The 24,783-nt window shown below is 47.5% G+C and overlaps 2 protein-coding genes across 3 annotated transcripts in view; one reads left to right on the top strand and one right to left on the bottom strand.

Moving 5' to 3' along the window:
• Positions 1-18,000, bottom strand: part of LOC146858375 (uncharacterized) — a 30,079-nt gene extending 12,079 nt beyond the window's left edge. Inside the window, exons 1-2 of the mRNA XM_085646757.1 lie at positions 17,572-18,000; positions 15,182-16,793 (exon numbers count right to left, since the gene is read on the bottom strand). Coding sequence (XP_085502883.1) covers positions 15,182-16,475 — 1,294 coding nt within the window. The 5' untranslated portion in view covers positions 16,476-16,793; positions 17,572-18,000. The remainder of the gene's footprint in view (positions 1-15,181; positions 16,794-17,571) is intronic.
• SPECC1 (sperm antigen with calponin homology and coiled-coil domains 1) overlaps positions 1-24,783 on the top strand; it is a 1,265,733-nt gene that overhangs the window by 484,783 nt on the left and 756,167 nt on the right. The window lies entirely within an intron of this gene.

Consider the following 24,783-nt stretch of genomic DNA (forward strand, 5'->3'; position numbering starts at 1 on the left):
CCTGAGATCATAGTGCTTTGACGCAAATACCATTTACGCTTCGACTGTCTCCCGCATTTGACGAGTGGTTGATGCGGCCCCAGCTCTGCTGACCTCGCTGAAACTAGCAAACACAACAAGATGATGGACGGAGTGCTAAAACTTTTCAAACACTAACCCCCAAGTCACAGATCTGGGTTTTATCCATTGTTCTTTTGCTCCCTATGCCACCCCAGTTTGGACCCAGCCATATGCAAATCAGTCTTGACCATGCTTCTTATGGATACAGTCCAGCCCGAACTGCCAAGCCAGGTCCTCCCTGGACCAGAAACAAGCATCCTGGGATCGGTTTCAGGGTTTCACTCCTCATCAGCAGTTATGCTAGTAATTGGCCCTTGCCTGGCTTACAGGCTTCTCAGCAGGCCTGACATTCTGTGGAGCATGCCAACAATGGGAGTTATTGGTCCTCCTTGATTTAAAAGCTTTTTTGCATACTTGAAATGCTGTGGAGCCCAGCAATAATGCTGGGGTTTGGCTTTCACCTGACTTACACACCTGTGCACACGAAAGAAGCATGAGGAGCAGGGCCGGCATTAGGGCGGTGCGACCGGTGCCACCGCACCGGGTGCTGGCTTCCTGGGGGCGCCGTGTGTGAAAGTTAATTATGCTTTTGAAGCACCTGCTGCAGCGTTTCTTTCCCCCGGCAATTACCAGGCCTCACATACATGTCAAGATAACTCGTGTGATTAATTATCTTCCTGGAGAGAGATCAGCATTTTGTATAGTTGAGGTTTTGTCTTAGGTGAAGTTAGTGCAGAGGGTTAATATGCCTGCTGCAAAGAACGTGTACCAAGTAGATTACAGAGTGCGTATGATGTAAACAGATCATCAGGTTACTGCTTTCAAAAGAGAAATCTTTTTTGTTACTTGTAATTTATAACTTAAAGTCCTAATATAGAATAGTGAGCTATTAACTTTCATCTTTGAACTGCATACAGACTGCAAAGTATACATTATTAGAACCTTGATTAATGTTTGCAAAAAGGGTTAATTTGGCTAGAAATCAATTTTTATTATTAAAGAAAACTCCCAACTATGCTGTTTCTTTTTCGACTCTGAGTTTGTGCTTCTCCACACCAAGCACTCTTAAACGATACTGCCTACCAGTATGGATGACATGTGACTCCTACACTTTCAGTCCTTTGGCTTATGTAAGCATTTCCTATACACTGATTTACACAGGTATGATTGATTGTGTCTGTGTAATGTGTGTGTGATGCAAAGTGCTCGGACACCCTACACTGGTATGAGTGGCGCTATATAACTAATTCAATGCATCTGAGAGAGTGTGGTTATGGAGACTTGGTCACAGTTAAAGGGTGCTAGTGAGAGAATCCGTGGTGGAGGTGGTCATTGGGGGGGGCGCCAACAAACATTGTTGCACAGGGCGCCACCAGCGCTAAGGCCGGCCCTGATGAGGAGGGTTCGGGACCACTGGTTTACCTGTCAAACTCCAAGCTCAGTACCTCTGTTGCTGCCACCATGCCCTCAGTCCCTTTGTCCAAGCGGTCACTGCCCCTCTTGTCACTGCCAGAGCTTGAAATGGGCACTGTTCAGAGCTATCCAGGGCGGTCCGATGCCAGCCGTTCATGCTACTTTCTGTGGAACCTGGTTGACCGTCCCACTCAAGGTTCCGCTTTTGAAAAGTGCAATTCCCACTTACAAAGTTATGCAAAGCTCACAACTTTGCAACTTCATGGTTTAGAGTTTCACACAACTTAATCACTTTGGCAACTTAATACAACTTTACCAGTCGGGCAAATGTTCTGCAACAAAAAATGGTGTGGGCAGAATTTTTCTGCTAAACGTTTTATGCAGCAAAATGATATCTCAAAAAGTAAGAATTAAAGGTATGTTATACAGCAAAATCTACTTTTTGTGGCTTTTTTCACTCCCATTTTTTATACAGTTTGCCACCTTCAATAGGTTCATGAAAGTGGTTAAATAAAAAAAAAGTCTTGAAGTTCACTCAAGTAATGTTGCCTAAGATCACACATCATTTTTCAGTGTCTCAATGAATATCCCGATTGAACAGTATAGCGCTTCTCATCAGAGCTTCAGTGCCGTCAGTGGGAGAGTACAAGCACTTATCACTAGGCCTGTACTTGTAATGGGGCATTACTTGAACTTCCGAGCTGGAAATGTGTATGTTTGTTGGAACATGAGCCCTTCCTCAGCAGGACAGCTAAACTTTATTAGGACACCACCAGCACACATGATCAAGGCTGAATTTGGTATTGGAAATAATTGGCAATTCTCAGCAAAACCTTATCCACTTCTCGGAAGGACAGCACCCGCACTTCCCAGCAGGACTGCAGTTGTTCTTAAAGATGAATAGATGGTGCCTGTTGGGCCTGTCCCAGCCCCAAACAACTCCTTTGGATACGGATGTGCTGCCTAATTAGATGTGTACCCGCAGACGTTAGTACACGGCGTCACCGTGCCTAACTCACGTGAAAGTTGACCTTTAGACACAATATAATCATTTTTCAATACCTGTGTTTTTTGGCGGAAGAAGCGGGGGTGTTAAATGTTACATGGGACTGTTTTCGGAAAATAGAGATGTACTGTTCACACTCTGATCTCGGTAAACATTCTGGCTGGTTTACTATTTAGTTCCACGCGCCTCCCCTCTTGAAACGCAGACCAAGCAAAGTTCTAAAAGAGCCTGGTCCAGTATGAAAAACATTACAGAATGGCTGTTTTTGTATACCATATAACTAAGATAAATATTTGAATATGTTATGAATCAGTGTATGTTTGAGATGTAAACTAGTCCCTCATGCATTGCAATGCAGGCGCTTGCCAGGAAGCAGAGTGACACAACACACAGCCAGGAGCATGCGATGAGAGAGATGTCCAGCAGGGCGGAGCCAGAGCTACCCCGCTGGGCATTATAAAGCTTTGAGATAGCTGTGCTGTCAAACCGCAGTATGTGCATCTCTCTGACCCCTTAGATGACATCCCCTTCTCTCTAGCACTCTAACACTACCTTCCCACAGCACACATTCTCCCACTCTCTCTACTTTTGTTCATCACTTGCACGTACAGATAGATCCTCGCTCTGCACCCAGGGGTGCCGTTGTATTTTGCGGCGGTGCACCCAGCGTGCACAGGGTCTCATGTTTATTAGCAGCTCATCCAGCCCTGGCAGACCTCTGATGCGGGTGGTCTAGAATCCATACTTTGCCAATCGGAGGTTTTTTCAAGGCAAATCTAGAGCAATGCGCCTACCAAAATTTGTCCCGGTCTGCAGCGCGTAGACTCCCCGTGGATGAACGCAGAGGTAAATGTGTCTAGATCTGGAGTGTTTAGGCTCCCCGTGGATGAACGCAGGGGTAAATGTGTCTAGATCTGGAGTGTTTAGACTCCCCGTGGATGAACGTAGGGGTAAATGTGTCCGGGTCTGCAGCGATTAGGCTCCCCATGGATGAACGCAGTGGTAAATGTGTCTAGATCTGGAGTGTTTAGACGCCCCGTGGATGAACGTAGGGGTAAATGTGTCCGTGTCTACAGCGATTAGGCTCCCCGTGGATGAACGCAGGGGTAAATGTGTCTAGGTCTGCCGTGCGTAGGCTTCCCGTGGATGAACGCAGGGGTAAATGTGTCCGGGTCTACAGCGATTAGGCTCACCCGTGGATGAACGCAGGGTTAAATGTGTCTAGGTCTGCAGCGCGTAGGCTCCCCGTCCATGAACGCAGGGGTAAATGTGTCTAGGTCTGCCGTGCGTAGGCTTCCCGTGGACGAACGCAGGGTTAAATGTGTCTAGGTCTGCAGTGCTTAGGCTCCCCGTGGATGAACGCAGGGGTAAATGTGTCTAGATCTGGAGTGTTTAGGCTCCCCGTGGATGAACGTAGGGGTAAATGTGTCCGGGTCTGCAGCGTATAGGCTCCCCATGGATGAACGCAGGGTTAAATGTGTCTAGGTCTGCAGCGCGCAGGCTCCCCGTGGATGAACGCAGGGGTAAATGTGTCTAGATCTGGAGTGTTTAGGCTCCCCGTGGATGAACGTAGGGGTAAATGTGTCCGGGTCTGCAGCGATTAAGCTCCCCATGGATGAACGCAGGGTTAAATGTGTCTAGGTCTGCAGCGCGCAGGCTCTCCGTGGATGAACGCAGGGGTAAATGTGTCTAGATCTGGAGTGTTTAGGCTCACTGTGGATGAACGTAGGGGTAAATGTGTCCGGGTCTGCAGCGCTTAGGCTCCCCGTGGATGAACGCAGGGGTAAATGTGTCTAGATCTGGAGTGTTTAGGCTCCCCGTGGATGAACGTAGGGGTAAATGTGTCCGGGTCTGCAGCGATTAGGCTCCCCATGGATGAACGCAGGGTTAAATGTGTCTAGGTCTGCAGCGTGCAGGCTCCCCGTGGATGAACGCAGGGGTAAATGTGTCTAGATCTGGAGTGTTTAGGCTCCCCGTGGATGAACGTAGGGGTAAATGTGTCCGGGTCTGCAGCGATTAGGCTCCCCATGGATGAACGCAGGGTTAAATGTGTCTAGGTCTGCAGCGCACAGGCTCCCCGTGAATGAACGCATGGGTAAATGTGTCTAGATCTGGAGTGTTTAGGCTCCCCGTGGATAAACGTAGGGGTAACTGTGTCCGGGTCTGCAGCGATTAGGCTCCACATGGATGAACTCAGGGGTAAATGTGTCTAGATCTGGAGTGTTTAGACTCCCCGTGGATGAGCGCAGGGTTAAATGTGTCTAGGTCTGCAGCGCGTAGGCTCCCCGTGGATGAACGCAGGGGTAAATGTGTCTAGGTCTGCCGTGCGTAGGCTTCCGGTGGATGAACGCAGGGGTAAATGTGTCTAGGTCTGCAGCGCTTAGGCTCCCCGTGGATGAACACAGGGGTAGTGTGTCTAGATCTGGAGTGTTTAGGCTCCCCGTGGATGAACGTAGGGGTAAATGTGTCCGGGTCTGCAACGATTAAGCTCCCCATGGATGAACGCAGGGTTAAATGTGTCTAGGTCTGCAGCGCGCAGGCTCCCCGTGGATGAACGCAGGGGTAAATGTGTCTAGATCTGGAGTGTTTAGGCTCACCGTGGATGAACGTAGGGGTAAATGTGTCCGGGTCTGCAGCGATTAGGCTCCACATGGATGAACGCAGTGGTAAATGTGTCTAGATCTGGAGTGTTTAGACTCCCCGTGGATGAACGTAGGGGTAAATGTGTCCGGGTCTACAGCGATTAGGCTCACCCGTGGATGAACGCAGGGTTAAATGTGTCTAGGTCTGCAGCGCGTAGGCTCTCCGTCGATGAACGCAGGGGTAAATGTGTCTAGGTCTGCCGTGCGTAGGCTTCCCGTGGATGAACGCAGGGTTAAATGTGTCTAGGTCTGCAGCGCTTAGGCTCCCCGTGGATGAACGCAGGGGTAAATGTGTCTAGATCTGGAGTGTTTAGGCTCCCCGTGGATGAACGTAGGGGTAAATGTGTCCGGGTCTGCAGCGTATAGGCTCCCCATGGATGAACGCAGGGTTAAATGTGTCTAGGTCTGCAGCGCGCAGGCTCCCCGTGGATGAACGCAGGGGTAAATGTGTCTAGATCTGGAGTGTTTATGCTCCCCGTGGATGAACGTAGGATGAATGTGTCCGGGTCTGCAGCAATTAGGCTCCCCATGGATGAACGCAGGGGTAAATGTGTCTAGGTCTGCAGTGCGTAGACTCCCCATGGATGAACACAGGGGTAAATGTGTCCCGGTCTGCAGTGTGAAGGCTCCCCATGGATGAACGCAGGGGTAAATGTGTCCGGGTCTGCAGCGTGTAGGCAACCTGTGGATGAAGGCAGGTGTAAATGTGTCCGGGTCTGCTGCATATAGGCTCCCCATGGATGAACGCATGGGTAAATGTGTCTGGGTCTGCAGCGTGTTGGCAACCCGTGGATGAAGGCAGGTGTAAATGTGTCTGGGTCTGCTGTGTCTAGGCAACCCATGGATGAAGGCAGGTGTAAATGTGTCCGGGTCTGCTGCGTGTAGGCAACCCGTGGATTAAGGCAGGTGTAAATGTGTCCGGGTCTGCAGCATGAAGGAAACTCATGGATGAAGGCAGGTGTAAATGTGTCCGGATCTGCTGCGTATAGGCAACCTGTGGATGAACGCAGGGTTAAATGTGTCTGGGTCTGCAGTGTGTTGGCACCCCGTGGATGAACGCAGGGCTAAATGTGTCTGGGTCTGCAGCGCATAGGCTCCCCATGGATGAACGCAGGGTTAAATGTGTCTGGGTCTGCAGTGTGTTGGCACCCCGTGGATGAACGCAGGGCTAAATGTGTCTGGGTCTGCAGCGCATAGGCTCCCCATGGATGAACGCCGGGGTAAATGTGTCTGGGTCTGCAGCGTGAAGGCAACCCGTGCATGAAGGCAGGTGTAAATGTGTCCGGGTCTGCTGCGTATAGGCACGCCGTGACTGAAGGCAGGTGTGGATGAACGCAGGGGTAAATGTGTCTAGATCTGGAGTGTTTATGCTCCCCGTGGATGAACGTAGGGGTAAATGTGTCTGGGTCTGCAGTGTGTTGGCACCTCGTGGATGAACGCAGGGGTAAAAGTGTCCGGGTCTGCAGCGCATAGGCTCCCCATGGACGAACGCAGGGGTAAATGTGTCCGGGTCTGCTGCGTATAGGCAACCCGTGGATGAAGGCAGGTGTAAATGTGTCCGGGTCTGTTGCGTATAGGCAACCCGTGGATGAACGCAGGGGTAAATGTGTCTGGGTCTGCAGTGTGTCGGCACCTCGTGGATGAACGCAGGGGTAAAAGTGTCCGGGTCTGCAGGGCATAGGCTCCCCATGGATGAACGCAGGGGTAAATGTGTCCGGGTCTGCTGCGTATAGGCAACCCGTGGATGAAAGCAGGTGTAAATGTGTCCGGGTCTGCTGCGTATAGGCACCCCGTGACTGAAGGCAGGTGTAAATGTCAGGGTCTGCTGTGTCTAGGCACCCCGTGGATGGACGCAGGGGTAAATGTGTCTATGTGTTCAGTGTGTATGCCCCCCATGAATGCAGGTATGGGCAAACGTGTCTAGGTCTTCAGTGTGTATTCACCCCATGAATGCAGGTAGGGGCAAATGTGTCTAGGTCTTCAGTGTATAGGCTCCCCGTGGATGCAGGCAGGGGTATGTGTCTGGGTCTGAAGCGTGTAGGCTCCATGAATGCGCACAGGGGTGTAGCTATCCATGGTGCAGTAGGTGCAGTTGCACTGGGGCCTAGATGCATGAGGGGGCCACTGAACTCTGAATATCAATGCATTTTACTGCGCAAGCAACAGTCCTGGGTCTATTTGCCTTGCTTGCACTAGGGCCACTGTGGCACCTTTGCTGCTCCACCGGGGGCACTTGTGCCCACCCAGCCAACCGCGAACTGCAGGCAGGTTCAGGGGCGGAAGCCGAGCCCACCAGGGGCGAGTGCTGCGCCGCTGCTTCTCACGCAGGGCTCGGCTCGGCCCTGCCTGTGTTTGTGTGCGCTCCGTCTCTGTGCCCTGCCGTGTGCTTTCCTTCTGTGCTGTCTGTCCCTTCTTCTTTAGCTGCCAGCGTCGTGTTCGGCCTCACTGCCCTTGTACAAGAGGAGCCCCTGTCTGTGCGAACACCAGGGGGACAGTCAGGCGTGTGGTTTAGGAAACTGGCGACCTTGAGGGGCTGTTTGTGAATGTCGAGGGTTGATGGCGCGGGCACATGTGAGTTGGCATGGAATAGTCGGTCAGGTACCCATGGTTATCTGTAGGTCCTCTTCCAGGGCACCTCACTTGCTGTTTGTGGGTTACCAAGCTCACCTGATGCACCTCACTCATGCACAGCAGCTCTCAAGGGTGGTCTGTTAGGAGCACCCTCGAGGGCTCTGCCATTGTACCTCAGTCATGCCAAGCAGGGCTTTACGTCACTGTGGTGGGGAAACCACCCACAGCTAAACCAGTGATGTTCACACACAGGCTTTCTGCAAAGCTCTGCCCCACCCTGCCCCCATGCCCGCCTTAGACCCCCTCAAGCCCTCGCAAATCATATCGTGCTGATCTGCAGCAGCATGCATGATTCTGCTTCTGAGCTCCCAGTTCACCCATGCACCTGACGCGCATCACGCCTACTTTTGTGGTAGTGAAAGACACAATAACATAGAAAACATGAGTCTTTGTTGACCACTGGCTCTAGTAATTTAACCTACACTTTAAAATGGTCACATAGCTCGGTAGGTTAATGTGCCAATGGCAGAGGGATGCGTGTGAACTGCATATCACTGTCATAGGCCTGAAACCAGCAGAGCGGCCTTTTGTGATAAATACAAGAAGCTTTGCAATGATCCAATATGATCTGGTGCAGGCCTGAAAAGCGCCTGAAGGATCTGCCCGAAGCACTTTGTGTGACCTCTGCCAATGCACCCCAATCAGGAAATATAGACAACCATGCTATGCCAGTGCTAGGTTATCACCCAGTTCTCCCAGAGCAATCCAGTCCTGATCTGTGACCTCTCCAGAACACAGCAGCCGAATCACCCACCTCGGTACCAGTGCAGCCAGGACCTGGTTAATCATAGCATATGCCTAGGACTGAACCACTTACAGATGTGCAAATACACCCTACTCTTAAACACTGCCCCCCTCTCCTGCAAGAGTGACACCGCACCCACCTGTGCCAGAGAGCCCTCACTCACTTGCTGCAGCTTCTGTCAACCCATATACAGGCCTTTTCGCTATGAGAAGCTTGCCCGGGCTGTGCCAGTCCCAGTCCGTGCCACCTTGAATACGCGCTTCAAAGCACTGGCTTTTACATTCTCTGAAATGATTTGCTGTGTTAGACCTTAATCCTTCCTGGCGGGGGCTGTGTAATCTGTGTCTCTCTTGGATTTGCAGGTTTCTGATCTCTGCCAGCTAGCTCGCCGCCGAGGGCCTGCCCTGGCTCTGTCTGTGCTGGACACACGCCCTCATCGGACACATCTGAGGCCTGGCATCGAGCGGCTCTGCACGGGCACCCCTTGTGCTTTCGGCCCATGGTGACCTTGAGATGCCTTCTTTTGGGCCATGAAGGACAAAGCCCAGGATTACAGCGCGAATCCGCCATGCGGCAGTCAGAGGACATTGAGAACACAAGATGGTTCACTGTGCGTGGCGCCTGTATCGTGTCCACCGCTCATAGACAATCCTGCTCTGTCGTTGATGATGTGTTTGTTTGATAAACTGTAAACCTGTACTTTCCTTCAGATGGATTTTGGACCAGCGACCTGCAGGGACCAGGGCAGCAACCTGTGACGAAGGCGGGGCTGACGTCTCATTTATATTTCACCTTGCGGGTATTTGTTGAGCCTCCATGGATTACTACCCAGCCATACTCTTCGGAGATATATGATGCTGTTTTGAAGGCCGGCGCGACTGCTGTGACATGGCTTGCCTAGTACCAGGGGCCAAAGCCTTAAAAATGGCTGCTGTGTTGAATGGGTCATGGAGTCAGGAACTTTTGTAAATGGGAGTTTGGGAGTGGGACACCGGGGTTAAGGGCCAGGAGTGGACGGATGTCTCTCTCTCTCTCCCTCCCTCCCTCCCTTTCCCTCTACCCCTTTCCCCCTCTCCCTCTCTCCCGAGCACTTTTCTTCAATGACAGTTTCTTGCACTAACATGTGAATGGCCAGTTAGGCTCTTTGTTCTGCGCTTTACGTTTTCGCAGAGCTCCTGTTTTAAAACGTGTAATGTTGGGGTCTTCGGCGGGGCGCCTGTGCAAACAATTGCCACCCTTTGGCACTTCTGCTTACATGCAGGTCGCAGGCCCTTGTGCAGAACGCCGTTAGGTCTTTGCACGACACTCCTGATCTTGGCACCAATGTCTCTGGGTGTCCAAACCTCGCTCTCGGAAGCTCATTGCAGTCCAAGTTCGAAGCACATTTAATATCCTCCCACTCTTTGCGCAGTCCTCTCGAGTTATTTGCACGACCCGGAGGTGTGCTTTTCACAGCCCTCGCCATGTCTTCTCCCTCGTCTGGTGTTTGCGCTCATATTTTGTTACGGTAAATAAAGATTTGTGCAAGAAAGACCGCAGGGGAATAATCTCTTTTGTGACTATTTCGTGTAGTGCTCTAACTATTTGCCGTGTCGGATGCTTGGGGTAGCATGCAGGGTCTGTCACGATAAATTGAATAAAATTGTTGATTTGCCACAAGCAGGCCTCTAGGTGGCGGTAGTGTCCTCTTCAAAAGCAAGCGAAACCATCTCTTGAAATAAGACATACACATTACACACCTGTTCCACGTTGATATAAAATCATGGCCGGACCTGCCCGTGAGGCCGGGTAAAATGGGACCATTAAAGCTAAATCTGTCCGCCCTCCCTGTCCGCGGCATCTCCGGGCGTGCGCCGCCCGGGGAACGTCCGGCTCACCGAGGATCGTGTCTGTCAAGGTCTAATATGCCTGAACATTCAGATTTTGGTAATCCATCCGTCTTGGGTTTAATTTAGGGTGACCAAAATTGTAAAGCCAAAAACTGGGGCATTTCACGAAAATAGAAGGAGCACAACAGTTTTACTTCAAGCAAACGCATAGAATGACAGCGCTCCTCAGAAGAGAATAAAAAATTAGCTAGCATTCGCGCCAAGAATTTTCAATTCTATTAAGGACACGGAGGCGAGGATTATGCTTCTCTTTCTATTTATTGCTACTCACAGCAGCCAATGAAAACTTGTATTATGCAAAACAAAACTACATTTCCCACGATGCATGCACTACATCACTTCCTGCAATGCCCCATAAGGGATGTATGACGTTACAACGCACACTTTTACAACGCATGCACTTACAACGCATTTTTTACAACGCATAATCCATTACAACGCACTACACTTACAACGCATGAGACTACAACGCATTTTAAAAAAATACCTTTAAAACGCATACCATTACAACGCATAATATAACATTGCATTTAAGGTAAGTATTAGATAGTATAGGGGTAAAAATTACTTTTCTAACTCCAGGGGGTGCAACAGTAGGGTAAATGTTGGATAGTATAGGGGTAAAAGTTACTATTTTAACTCCAGGGGGTGCAACAGTAGGGTAAGTGTTGGATAGTATAGGGGTAAAAATTACTATTCTAACTCCAGGGGGTGCATCAGTAGGGTAAGTGTTGGATAGTATAGGGGTAAAAATTACTATTCAAACTCCAGGGGGTGCAACAGTAGGGTAAGTGTTGGATAGTATAGGGGTAAAAATTACTATTCTAACTCCAGGGGGTGCAACAGTAGGGTAAGTGTTGGATAGTATATGGGTAAAAATTACTATTCTAACTCCAGGGGGTGCAACAGTAGGGTAAGTGTTGGATAGTATAGGGGTAAAAATTACTATTCTAACTCCAGGGGGTGCAACAGTAGGGTAAGTGTTGGATAGTATAGGGGTAAAAATTACTATTCTAACTCCAGGGGGTGCAACAGTAGGGTAAGTGTTGGATAGTATAGGGGTAAAAATTACTATTCTAACTTCAGGGGGTGCAACAGTAGGGTAAGTGTTGGATAGTATAGGGGTAAAAATTATCTAACTCCAGGGGGTGCAACAGTAGGGTAAGTGTTGGAAAGTGTAGTGTAATATTATGCGTTGTAATGGTAGGCGTTGTAATGGTATGCGTTGTAAAGGTAGTTTTTAAAAATGCGTTGTAGTATCATGCGTTGTAAGTGTAGTGCGTTGTAATGGATTATGCGTTGTAAAAAATGCGTTGTAAGTGTAGTGCGTTGTAACAGTTGCGTTGTAAAGGTTGTTCCCCCCCCATAAGAGTCAGCAATACCGGAACCTGTCCTCTTTCTTTGCTTCGAACATTAAAGTCCAATAATAATATAACCAACAGTCCAACAACAGCTTCCAACGTGGAAGAACCAGACCAGCTGGGAGGAACGTCAACTTCAAGCAGGATTGCGCCTAATCCATCTTCTTTTCAGATCCTGAAAAAACAGAAATAGAACAACCCGTAACTTCTGTGTAACCAGAATAGAAATGCAAACGGGTGGGAAATAATTACAATACTGTAATGTAACCGGGTGAGATAATCCTCGCCTCCCTGTCCTTAATAGAATTGAAAATTCTTAACGCAAATGCTAGCTAATTTTTTATTCTATTACAGGACCGGAGGCTCCGTATTATGCTAGTTTAACGCTGATTAAAGACCACAGAGGATATGTCACCCACCAGTTTATAATAAAACTGCTTAAATGTTGACTCAGAAGACTAATCTGCAGAACGCATGATATCTTGAACAGTAGAACCCAACATGAAGGTCTTAGAGGCCATGGCGCCTCGAACAGAATGTGCACCAAAGACTTGAGTATCAATATCTGCTTCCTGCATAATATTTTTTAACCATCTGGCTATAGTAGCCGCCAGAGGCGCAACTAGAGCCAAATTTCGGGGGGGGGGGGCTAAGGAAAATTTTCGGGGGGGGGGCTGAATCTTTAAGCAATAGGCAGAGTGGAGCTGATTTCGGGGGGGGGCTGAACTTTAATCAATAGGCAGAGTGGAGCTGCAGCGGCTCTTAGAAGGGGTGAAACAACAGCAAGGCCTCGTTAACATGCATATGGTCTTTTAAAGACCTGTGAAGTGCTCGGGTGCGGCTGTGTGTATGCCCGGGAAGCTGTCTCATCCCGGGCTGCCACACACGACGGGGGGGCTGAAGCCCTTTGAGTCCAATGGGTGTTGCGCGCCTGGTAGCCGCAGTGACAGGTTTGTAAGGTTGTAGGCCTGGTACGTTCCTCATAGGCCTTAAGACATTGAACCACACAAAGTTTAGCGTTATCAGGAAAAGCATGCGTGACATGGTTTTAGTTCTAGATGTGATATTAAAAGAAACTCCCTCCGGAGTAAATACTCTACCTGTAATATCCAGAACCTTAACATCCGAAGAACGTCTACAAGCCGCCATGCATAACATGGCCAATTTGGCTGATAATTGTTTCCTAGACAACATGTTGTTGTTGGGCCATCGATTAAACAAGGAAAGAACTCGTGAGACATCCCACAAGGAAGAATTTTTCGGCTTGGGTGGATTAGCTACTCTGATACCCTTTAAGAGTACATACTAGAGGATGCACCCCTACTGGTTTGCCCTCAACTGGAGAGTGGCCCGCCGATATGGCTGAACGGAAATTGTTAACAGAACGATACGCTAAACCTTCAGAAGCTTTTTCGGACAGGAAGTTTACAACGAAGGGTAAGTCCGCCCCCACGGGATCCACGTGTTGCCCCATGCACCCCCAGGCTGAAGAATACCGCTTCCTGGTAGAGGGGGCCCACGCTTGGTTGATGAAGCCTGAAGCATGCTCCGAAAACCCTGGCATTTGCCAACGCTGCCGGAAAGTATCCAGGCCATCAGGGACAGCTGCCCTGATAGTACCATCGGGTGCATCTCTCCATGAGGGTCCCGGAGCATTGTCGAGCACCATGGGATCTTCCTGGGGAAGTCGCAACTCTCCTCCAGCAGTAACGGAAAGCAAGGCTGCGACTTCCACAAGGGAGTCACCAATATCACCTCCGCCTTCTGGCGCATCACTTGTGTGAACACGCAAGGAATGAGAATGAAGGGTGGAAACGCATAATTCAGACTCGGGGTCCAATTCTGTGAAAAGGCATCCGTCGCTAGAGCTAATGGGTCCAGCCTCCAGCTGAAAAACCTTGTCATGTCTGGAGGCAAACAGGTCAATCTCGCAAAGACACCAGATCCCCTGCAACCACTGAACCGTCTGTGGGTGAAGCTGCCAGTCGCTGTAGTCCTTGATATGGCGTGAGTTCCAATCCGCCACTACATTCGACTGACCCAGAATGTACTCGGCTATGACCGAAATATGATGACTCAGGCAATAATGCCAAAAGTCCTTTGCTATCTCTACCAGCATTGAGGACCTCATGCCCCCCAGTTTGTTTATGTATCAGACCGCCGAGATGTCCATCCACAGAAGGATGCACCACGAGACCTTTCTGGGAGATAGGGTCCTGATCGCAAATGACTCTGCAAGGCGTTCTAGACAATTGATGTGTAGGTTTAACTCGTCTAGAGACCAACGTCCCCCTGTGGAAATATTTCCGCAGCGCGCTCCCCAGCCCCGACTGGCGTCGGATTCTATGACCACCTCTGGCAATGAGCCGAAAATAGCTCTGCCATTCCACGCTTCCATGTGGGCAAGCCACCGCTGGATCTCTTCCCGCACCTCTGGGGAAAGAGCAACTAAGTCCGTGTAAGTGTTAAATCTTGAGTCTCTGAAGGGCGCTGTAATGTAGGGGTCCCGGAAATATTGCTTGAATGGACGACGCGAGAAGTCCCACTATCCGGGCAATCACCCTGAGAGAAACCATCTGTTTGGCTAACAGGGAGCGCAGCTCCTTTTTGATATCTCGAAGTTTGGAACGTGGAAGACTGAGCTGGGCCGTCTGAGAGTTTATGACGAACCCCAGAAAATCTATCGTCTGCGTGGGGCACAGAACTGACTTGGTTTCGTTGATCACAAACCCCAGGTTCTGTAAGATACAAATGGTCATGCGCAACTGCTGAACCGCCAGCGTCGGAGACTGTGCCATGATGAGCATGTCGTCTAGATAGACAATCATGCGAACCCCTTGTTCCCTGAGGTAAGCTATTACGGGTTTCAGAACCTTGGTGAAGCACCACGGTGCCGAGGAAAGTCCGAAAGGAAGGACCAAATATTCGTACCACTGGTTCTGTCATTGAAATTGAAGGAACCGACGATGTGGACGAAATATGGGAACGGACAGATAAGCGTCCTTCAGGTCCAGACGGACCAACCAATCTCCCTGCTTCAGGAGGTCCGCCAAAAGATGGATGCCCTCCATCTTGAAGTGCTTGTAAGTCATGTACTGGTTGAAGTCTTTCAAATTGAGTACCAACCTGTAACCACCGCCTTTCTGCTGCACCAGAAAAATATTGCTGCAGAAACCGCGAGGGCCCTCGTCGCAAGGTGCTATAGTGCGGTTCCACAGCAATCCTTCTATTTCGGAATCTATGAAATCGCACTCTAGTCGGGAAAAAGAAAGCTGTCTGGGCCGATGCACCTGATAGGGAGTTTGGAAAAAGTTGAGATGAAACCCCTGAACTGTTTGCAAAACCCAGGCATCCTGCGATAGTTGAACCCAATTGTGATAAAACTGCTGAATACGTCCCCCCAAGGGAAGAAGGAATAAATCCGGAGCACTCACCTGAAGACTCTGTGTTCTGGAATCCTCCCCGATAGGATCCTTTATTAAAACGTCGCTTGTTGAAGTGCTGCCTGGTGGGGTAGAAGGTGCCGCCACGGGTAGAGTCCGACTCTCCCCTGCCACGACCGAAGTCTCCTCGCTGGGGACCTTGGGAAAACTGACGGCCAAATGAGCGTCCCCGGCCTCGTCCGGCCCTGTTGAAAACCCCAGCCTGAAAAACACGTTTTATTCCTGCTTGCGCCTTATCCAAGGTCATAAACGTGCCCACATATTTGGCCACATCCTTAACGAAACGGTCCCCAAAGAGGTTGCCGTCCGCCAATGGTCCAGGTTCTGCCGCTGCCAACTCAGTTAGATTAGAGTCCATGCGCATAAGTATGGATTTTCGCCGTTCCGTGGAAATGGCGCAGTTGGCATTTCCCAAAAGGCAGATGGCACGCTGGGTCCAGCCCGCCAACACATGGGAATCAATGGTGGTTCCCGATTCCTGCGCCTCCAGAGCCATCTCCAAGATCTTGGTCAGAGGGCCGACAACATCTAGAAGCTTGTCTTGACACCCTCGCCAGGCGCGATCTATCCCTTTCTTTGGGTCCTTAGCAAACTTTTTTAGGAAAGTTAGAAGGCTGGAGTCTATTTCCGGCGTTTCTGCCACTTTGTCCGAGAGGTCTGGCCGGGGGCATTCAGAACGCAGCTTGTTGCGCACTTCTTTATCAAAACTTTTGCGCAAATTTTCATGTAGGTACGCCGCCACCTCTGGGGCGGGCTGCCAGTCCGAAGACCTGGGATGAACCATGTCAGAGGGGTTAAACGTGAAGGGAGAAGGGGTCGTCTGTGGAGCTTCCACATTCTTGGCCTTCCTCGTTCTCTTCTTAGGAGGGGAATCATCTGGGGTATCAGAATCGGTCAAACCTGGGTCAGTATCGGTATCTTGAACCTTCTCTTTCTCGGTATCAGGGCGAGGAGGTGAAGAGTAAGAGGCAGAATGAGGCCAAGGCTTAGGCTGTGGGCCTTCTAAGGGAACCCCTGTCGGGGCAGTGAAGCCATGACGCTTCGCAAACTTCTCCAATTGCCTGGTAATAGGCTTCAAAGCAGTAGCTAACACCTGCTGCACAGTTCCCGGAACTGCCTTTTCCAGGGCCTTGTTGACCGACTCCTGGACGGAAGCGTCCAAGGCCTCAACAATATTTTCTTCAATGGAAGGTGGACCCACTTCCTCCTCATATAAGGTGTCATCCTCCTCATAATGGACCCAATTTTCCATTGCTGATCCAAATTTGTAAACGTAATTGCTCATAAGGGCAACAGTAAGGAGGAGTAAAGAGGGGGGAGCCAACCCACAGCACAAACAGAACAGGTACCTAACTCCTCAGCAAAAGCTGTGTCCCAATTGTTGCAGGACACAGGGCGTAGTGGAGCCAAAGAGCCAAAGAAATCCAAGGAGGTGTGCTCCCTCCAGGCCCAGGTCGTTTTTGAAGCCAGCCAGGCGTAAAGCAGTGCTCTCTGATGAAAATCCCAGGTTGGAATAGCAAAAAGGAAAGAAAACCGGGCAGTAGCGACGTGCGTAGCCCAAATCCTACCAAAATATAGCCCAATTGGGCTACGCACGTGGGAACTTAACAAGTTGCCCTGATTATAGGTACAATTTGCATTATCTTCCATGTATCAGGAATAAAGTGGCAGATTGTTTGCGTAGGTTACCTTTACCTTTACCACTGGAGAAAGTTCCTATTGAAAAATTGGGACGAAGCAAATGTCGCATGGGCTGGTGGGGAGAAGTAGAATGGTGTTACTGGAGATAAATCAAGGAGTACAAGTATGAAAGATTCAGTTCTAGAAAACAATTAAGAAATTTGTAATGGGAGGTTGGCCAGAAAAGAGATATTTGGAGGAAAATTATAGGAATTTCTGGGAGGTGCACAATGAATTATCTGTGATGAATGAGAATGTCATGAGAAGAGTGTGAGTTATTCCGCCTAGAGACTTGAGGGATACCATTGTTAAAATGTATCATGTTGGGCACTTGGGTATTGTTAAGAGCAAGAAGAGAATTAGGGAGGGTTATTGGTGGCTGGGAATAGACGTAGAAGTGGAAGAAATTGTTAGACAAAGTGACTTGTGCATTAATTCAGATAAACCACACTTGTTATTAAAACCACATCTATACCTAGTGCCAAGTCCAGAGATTGCATGGGAAACCATTGAGGTAGATATTATGGGCCCCATTTGAGAAAATATTCGTGAAATTGGGTTTATCTTAATGGCAATGGATTATTATTTTTGAAATGCCAGAGGCATATATGGAATAACAGGTGTTGGGTTTTATGGGAATTTATTGACATACACAAGACTCCTTTTCCTTCACCAGATGTGCACGCCTGCTATTGGGGAACTTAACAAAAAATTAAAAGGGACTGGCTCCAAGCGCACCGCCTAATAAGGGGAGCCTTCGCGCTAGACTTGTCAATTAATTTCACCCCGCCGAATGCGGAGCGGTAACTGCCACACTCTTCATCTCCCCAAGCAAGCGCTGAACACGCTGCCTGCACTCAGTGCACAGCGGGCAGTGCGCCCGCACCTCACTCTGTAAGCGGCGTGATGCACACGCATCGAACGCCGCCACCGAACCTCTCGGGACCGCTAAGCCCGTCAAACCATTGTCGCTCCCAGCGGGAGCCTCACAGCGCCCGGGGCGCGTAACTTCAAACGCCTGCAAGGCAACGTAAGTCAATAAACAGCAAAGCGGCAGAACACATAAATCATAGCATTAACAATACGCCGCGTATGCTGTGATAAAGTCACAAAACATTACATATCACCAAATAAGCGATATAACGATAACAAAATAACGATCTCCGCACTTAACTTTCTGCGTGAGCAGCAGAGAAAGAGGACAGGTTCCGGTATTGCTGGCTCTTATGGGGCATTGCAGGAAGTGATGTAGTGCATGCATCATGGGAAATGTAGTTTTGTTTTGCATAATACAAGTTTTCATTGGCTGCTGTGAGTAGCAATAAATAGATAGAGAAGCATAATACGAAGCCTCCGGTCCTGTAATAGAATTACAGAACAGGCAGTTAGAACATAGATAAAATGCTATTTTTAAACCCAGAAGCTTGCCTGTTAATTAACTTGCTTTCTTGAAAAAACTGCTAACTATCCCTGCTTTGTAAAATATAAAAAAGCACCTCTTGCCATTTTTAGTCGACCCTCTCTAAAAACCGGGACAGGAGCTAAATATCCTGAAATCTGCCAGGACAGTTGGTAAAAAAAAGGAACTGTCCGGGCAAATCCGGGACGTCTGGTCACACTAGTTTAATTAAGCTTTCTAACCTGGTTCTGCCACATAATCTCACGCCCCCCCCCTATCCTGGTGCCTCGACTATAGTAAAAGTTAATAACGAAGCTTGCACACTAGAGGTGGGCGAGCCAACAAATTATAAAGGAGAACCGAGGATCTGCCTCGGCCCTTAGAGCCCGTGCACCAGCCATGCCCTGGAAATGTTCGGTATGTAAATCATACAACAAAGCACGTAAAATATCGCGGTCTCTTCAAAATCTTAAATCCTGTATTTCTTTAACATGAGGAAGCTTTGACATTATATGTCACTGAGGAGTACTTATTGAAAGTGGTAGTTTTTAAAAATGAGCTTTTAAAAATGAATTTAGAACCCCATTCCTGTCCTTGTCCCCACACTGGTGACAGTGGCATTTGTGAATAAATATGCTCGACCGTTGTCATGCGGACCCTGTATATGGCCAAGATGGTAATAAACATTATAGTCGATTCAATCAAACACATTAAGGCCTTTGTACAGCTAGTATTTTAAACTCCCTTATTTGAAAGTGCTTTCATATGCAATTGTGAAGAACAAGAAGTAAAATATTTGTATAAGATCAGCATAATTTAGGCGGGGAAGCCACGATTTATCTAGGGTTTTTAGTTTCACTTTGTAGAAATCCGCCAATAAATGTGTGTATTTCTGTTCTTTTTATATTAATGCTTTGTTTTGACCTTTTAGTGCATTTTTGTGCAGTTTGTATATAGCACAATCTCGACTGGAAGGTATTGAAGCGTTTTACATGCGCACCAGTTAAATTGCACAAGGTTGCATTCATTTTTTTTGAAGCAGGAGATACATTGGTTTGCCTGGATTCACAGGATATTGAGCAGATGTCGCTATTCGAAACTTGTTCCCCAGTACCAAAGTCTGCAGCTCTGTCTGTAACACCATAAATCTGGGTAGAGTGAGGATGGGAGGCACAAGCCGGGGAGGAGAGCTGAATACAACTAGGTGATGCAGCGGAGAGCGCACCTTGATGCAGGTTTGACTACAGGGGCTTTCCCTTTATTCCTCCTGGAATACGTAGGAGTACGTAGGGTGAAGTCCATGGGGTTACAAAGAACCCCTAGAAAGTGGAGAGTGACATAGGTCACCCCACCTAGTGGTTTTCTCACCACAGAGTTGGTAAGAAAGGAGCCCTTGATAACATAGGTCCTGAGGAATGCCATGTGCCACTGTATGACACAAAGCAGAAACATGTCGACCAAATTATATACGGCGAGGGGTTAATCATTTTCCCCATATCACCGTTCACTTGTTTTTAATACCATACAGCTACCTGTTCCATTAAAATTTAGTTTGGCAACTGTAATGGTTTTTAAATCCCACTCACTCACTTCGGACCCCCACTTAGTTTAGAAGTGCATCCCTGCCGTCAGTTGAATGCCCACCCTCTATCAAACCAAGTTTTTATAGGGCGAGGATGGCCGATGATGAAGCATGACACCAGGCTGTGTGTGAGGCCAGTCCTAAACCTTTTGTGAGATGCCTACACTAACACTCACAAACCAACCTTGAGCACTCTTTAGGTCATAATACCGGGAGCGGCCTCATTTGTGTATAACAGTTAGTGTTGGAGGCTGGCCTGCTCCTGGCGCACTTTCTGCCTCTAGTTCCTTCCCCCAGTAAAGTCTGGGGCTAGTGTGGTCACTGGGAGGCACAAGCCACATGAAAGCTTGCCATGTTATGGACTCGAGGATCTAACTGGACCTCGAGTTTAGGTAGAGGTAGAGCCAAGCTTCAGGCTCTACCCACCTCTGTTGCACACTAGTCACTTATTCATTGCTCCACCGGATTAACTACTAGTTCATTGATAAATCTGGTTTGTGGGAAGGAACCCGTTGAATTTGGTCCATCTGGATCGCTTACATTCGGTGGAAGCACTTAACTTTTCTCACAGTAAAATAAGCAACAATTTTCTCTGTATTTCCCCCATAGGAATTGGGGGCCACAGGGGGAAGGCAGATAGCTCACCTCTGCACTTAAACCATATGAGCATCCCTCAACTTCTTTCGTTCATAACATTGAGCTATATATGTCAACTCTCTATAAGAATGGAGAGCCATAAATGAGCGTTTGACATATATGGGCTAAAGTACTTCCTGCCCTGCAATATAAGTATATTGCGAGTCTCCAAGGAGTTCTATGGCCATATAGAGGAGCGAGGCCAAAGGCCAAGTTCCTTTATTAGCTTATAGAACTCCAAGGTGACTTGTAATATCCTTATCATGTTCGACAGGGGGTTCTTTATTCCTTAAAATACATTGGCACACCATCACCTTTCCCACAAACCACTTAAAACCTTGGTGCATATCTCTTTCATATGAAAATTAGAGCATGTTTGCAAATTTGAAGAATAAAAATAGAATATGTAGTTCAAAATTAAATACATTAAAAAAGCTCTTAGATATTTGTTGCAAAAAGATATTAGAAACAGTTTAATATAAGTCCGTTTTTTTAATAAAAGGTGCAGTGACTCGGAATATGTAGAAACATGCAGTAAATTCAGACGTTTCTATAATTACCAAAGGAGTGAAAAAAATAAACATTTTACATAAATATGGTAAATTCATTCATTGGTTCAGGCAGAATTTCTCTGATGGCTAAGGCATTGGCTTTGGGTCCCAGATTCGAAGACTAGTTACCCATACTTGTCAAATTCTACAATTGGACAAAATACATTTACCATGAGTATTTGTACTAAAAGCCTTGGAAGTTCAAGAATCAATTTCTTAAAATACTGTATTAGAATGGACACAACAGCATTTCATTTACAATGAAAAGCCAGGAGTCCATTGACGGAGCCTTTTGCCATCCTCTGCGAGGGCTCTCCACTGACAGGAGCCAGGGCTTGTCATTGGTCATCCACGTGTCATCTGTTATTTGAAATATTGCTGCATCTGAAACAAGCACATTTAAAACCAACAGGTGAGCGTTTCGAATAAAGGTAAAACAACTTTCATGCATTAAGAATGAAGATGTCTTCCATTACCTCTTCCGTTACCCTCCTGCAGACACATTTACCCACACAGCAAAGGTGCCCTGTGAGTGACATGGCCCATCACACAAATTCAGTACAAACTCAAATATACCCCCTGTGATTACATCTCATCTGTGTGTCACTCAGCCATTAACACACACCATCGTATTGTCTGTGGGGAGTATCCAACCAAGGTTTCCCCCTCCCCACATCATTACTCTGCACCAGCCGACGCGCACTCCAAGCATTGTCACCCTTAAGACACCTTCCTGCATCAACGTATCTGTCCCAGGCAGGATCAGTACCTTGTGCAGGCTCTGAGGCTGAAAGACAAACCTTGGAGGTAATTTCCTAGGTTCAAAACATATGGTTGCCATTCATGCCTAGTAGCAGGCATTGCCAATCTTTATTTACCCACTCACATGGCATGGCCAATCTTTATTTACCCACTCACGGGCATGGCCAATCTTTAATTACCCACTCACAGGCATGGCTAGTCTTCAAAATGACATTTATGGCAATTTATATGGTTTGCAAGTGATCCCAAAACACTTGAGTGCTCGTTTTTTATGCTATTCCAGAAGTCACCGCCTTGACCTTGGCATGCAACCTTATAAGAAGGGAGATGTGACAAGAAAGGATTACTGAAGGAGATCTCTAAGGACTCATTTAAATAAGCAGTAAATGTCCTCGCCGATGGCATGGTCATGCCACCAAGCACAACGTAAGCCTTGGCGTTTTGAACCAATACCCTCAAGGCATCATTTATAAGATGTTTCAATCTATTAACAGAAAAGACCCAGGCCTCTGGCTGGGTGCCATACTCCTATCCTGCCCAGTGCACTCTAGATGCTCTGTAGGCGCGAACGATCCCCTATATGGGACCGTATACTTCACATTCACCTTCTGGTTGGCTGCTTTAGTGAAGACGTCACCAAAGCAAAACAGCCTGCTTTGATCTTTCTTTTTAAGACCGAAGACCGCTTTTTACAGTCTCTGCAAAGGGATCTCTTTTTCGGGTATAGCGGGTTTCTGTTAATTTAAACTTTAACTTTCTTTTTTTCCCAACCACTGGAGGACAACATTTCCATCAGGGCTATTTATTTCCCACAGAGTGGGCAATATATCCTCACAGTTGTTGCAATATTATTATTAGACATTAATAACCACACCTGACAATATGCGTCTGTCAGAGAGTAGTGCTGGTCATGCTTATATCCTGCTCTAAGTATCCTGTCCAAAAGGCTCAATACCTTCTTCTAAGACTGCGTCTGGATGGGCCAAGCCTAGATTTTAGCCAGATGTTCCTACAACCATTCACCTTTCTCTCTTGTACAGTGGTACTCAACAGCCTTTTACGTGGAGGGGCAATCAATCCAGCTTTTCCATGTGTAAAGTTATTTATGAGATTTTTGCTCCAAGGAGCTGCGGTGAAATTCCTGCATGGATTCTCTGAAGTAACCCGTAGAAGAAATTTATTATCCCTAATCCATTGTCCTCAAATGTATGTGAGCCGGCCAGTCCATACTGAATGAAGGTTACTTCAAGTAATCGATGTACAGAGCATTCATGACACGGTGATCCATCATGGCCCTTAAAAAAAAAAAAAGTGAGTGAGTGTGAGTGAGTGAAGGTGCGTGAGTTGCGGCTGGTTCCGTTCCAGAACCACTTTCACATCCTGCCTATTCTGGGCCATGTGTACTCTATTACCAATTAATGGTACAGTGTTATGTGAGTTTTTTATGCTCATCTTTTATGATAAAAAATTTGAAATGCAAAATAAATGGTTATTCGCCTTTGTACCAGGCGTCTCTTGTGTGTGTAGTTTCCCTTTCCGCTTTGTTTGCCTATTGATTCACTTGGCATTATGTGTTCATAGCACGAAAGGATCTAACAGGGATCTGCAATGTTTCCAGTCCCACCACAAATGTTAGTATTATTTATTTATTTATTTATTTATTTTAACAGTTTTATATAGCGCGAACAAGACCCTTGCAGGTATCAGAGCGCTTTACAGTACAGAAATATCAACATAAAAAACGTATAAGTATCGATAAATAGGTGAATACAGTAAAGGTGAACATACACGAATAGCACGTATTTACAGGGGAATATCAATGAGCCAAGTGAATTTGGCCAGAAGAATAGATTTCACTTCTTTTTTGAAAAAAGCTGTGGATGGATTAAGTCTAGTTTCTTGGGGCAAGGCATTCCAAATACTGGGAGCCATTCCTGAGAAGGAGCGGTAGTATGTTTTCTTCTTGGAGAACCGTTGTGGTTTAAGTAGAAGATTGTTGGAGCTCCTAGTGGATCTGTTACCACCCGAGAGTACCAATTTCTCCGCTAGGTATCTCGGTGTTTTGTGATGTAAGGCCTTGTGTCATACAGGCGATTTTCAAATGAAATCTGGCCTCAAAAGGAAGCCAGTTGAGGGCACGAAGGCCAAGGGAGATGTGGCTGTTTCTTTTGGAGCCTGTGATGAGTCTAGCGGCTCTTGAGGCTCTTAAAGGAGCGGTCGTTGATCTGGGTAGGCCGCAAAGAGCAATACTTCCATAATCCACTTTGGGAATTACTAGAGATTGAACTGCCTGTTTAAAGTCACTGGCCAGTATGAAGGGTTTCAGTTTTCTCAAGGTGCTAATCTGGAAATTAGCTCCTTTGGTTGCAGCGCTGATGTGCTTCTGCATATTTAACTTATTGTCCAAGGTTATTCCCAGTGATTTAGCTGAATCAATGATGATAGGTTGACTATCGAGTGCTGTAATGTGCTTCATCCATTCACGGATGGTGGTTGTTTGGTTGGGAGGAGTGATAAGGAGAAATTCAGTTTTTAGGGTGTTTAGTTTTAGATGATTCTCTGCCAGCCAGATCTGTGTTTTATGGAGTGTTGTAGTAAGGGACTTGATGTCTTCAAGTGAGTGGACCTTAATGTAGTTGTGTGTCGTCGGCATACATGTGATATTGGATATTTGATGAATTGAGAAGCTCAGTGAGAGGTTCCATAAACATATTGAAGAGTGTCGGGGAGAGGAAGGAACCCTGGGGTACTCCCAGAGTGACCGGGGAGGGGTTGGATATCGATTGGTTAATCTTGAATCTTTGTGTTCTGTTTTGGAGGAAGGACGTGAACCAGTTTAACACAGTACCAGATAGTCCCATCCTGTGTTTCAGGAGGTCGAGAAGCTTGTCAAGTTTGACTGTGTAGAAGGCTGAGGATAAGTCAAGCAGGATTATCAGGCATCCCTTGTTTTGATCCAATATTTGTATGGCGTCATCAATTA

The sequence above is a fragment of the Triturus cristatus genome, chromosome 3_2 (genome assembly GCF_964204655.1).
Source record: "Triturus cristatus chromosome 3_2, aTriCri1.1, whole genome shotgun sequence".
Taxonomy (NCBI): domain Eukaryota; kingdom Metazoa; phylum Chordata; class Amphibia; order Caudata; family Salamandridae; genus Triturus; species Triturus cristatus.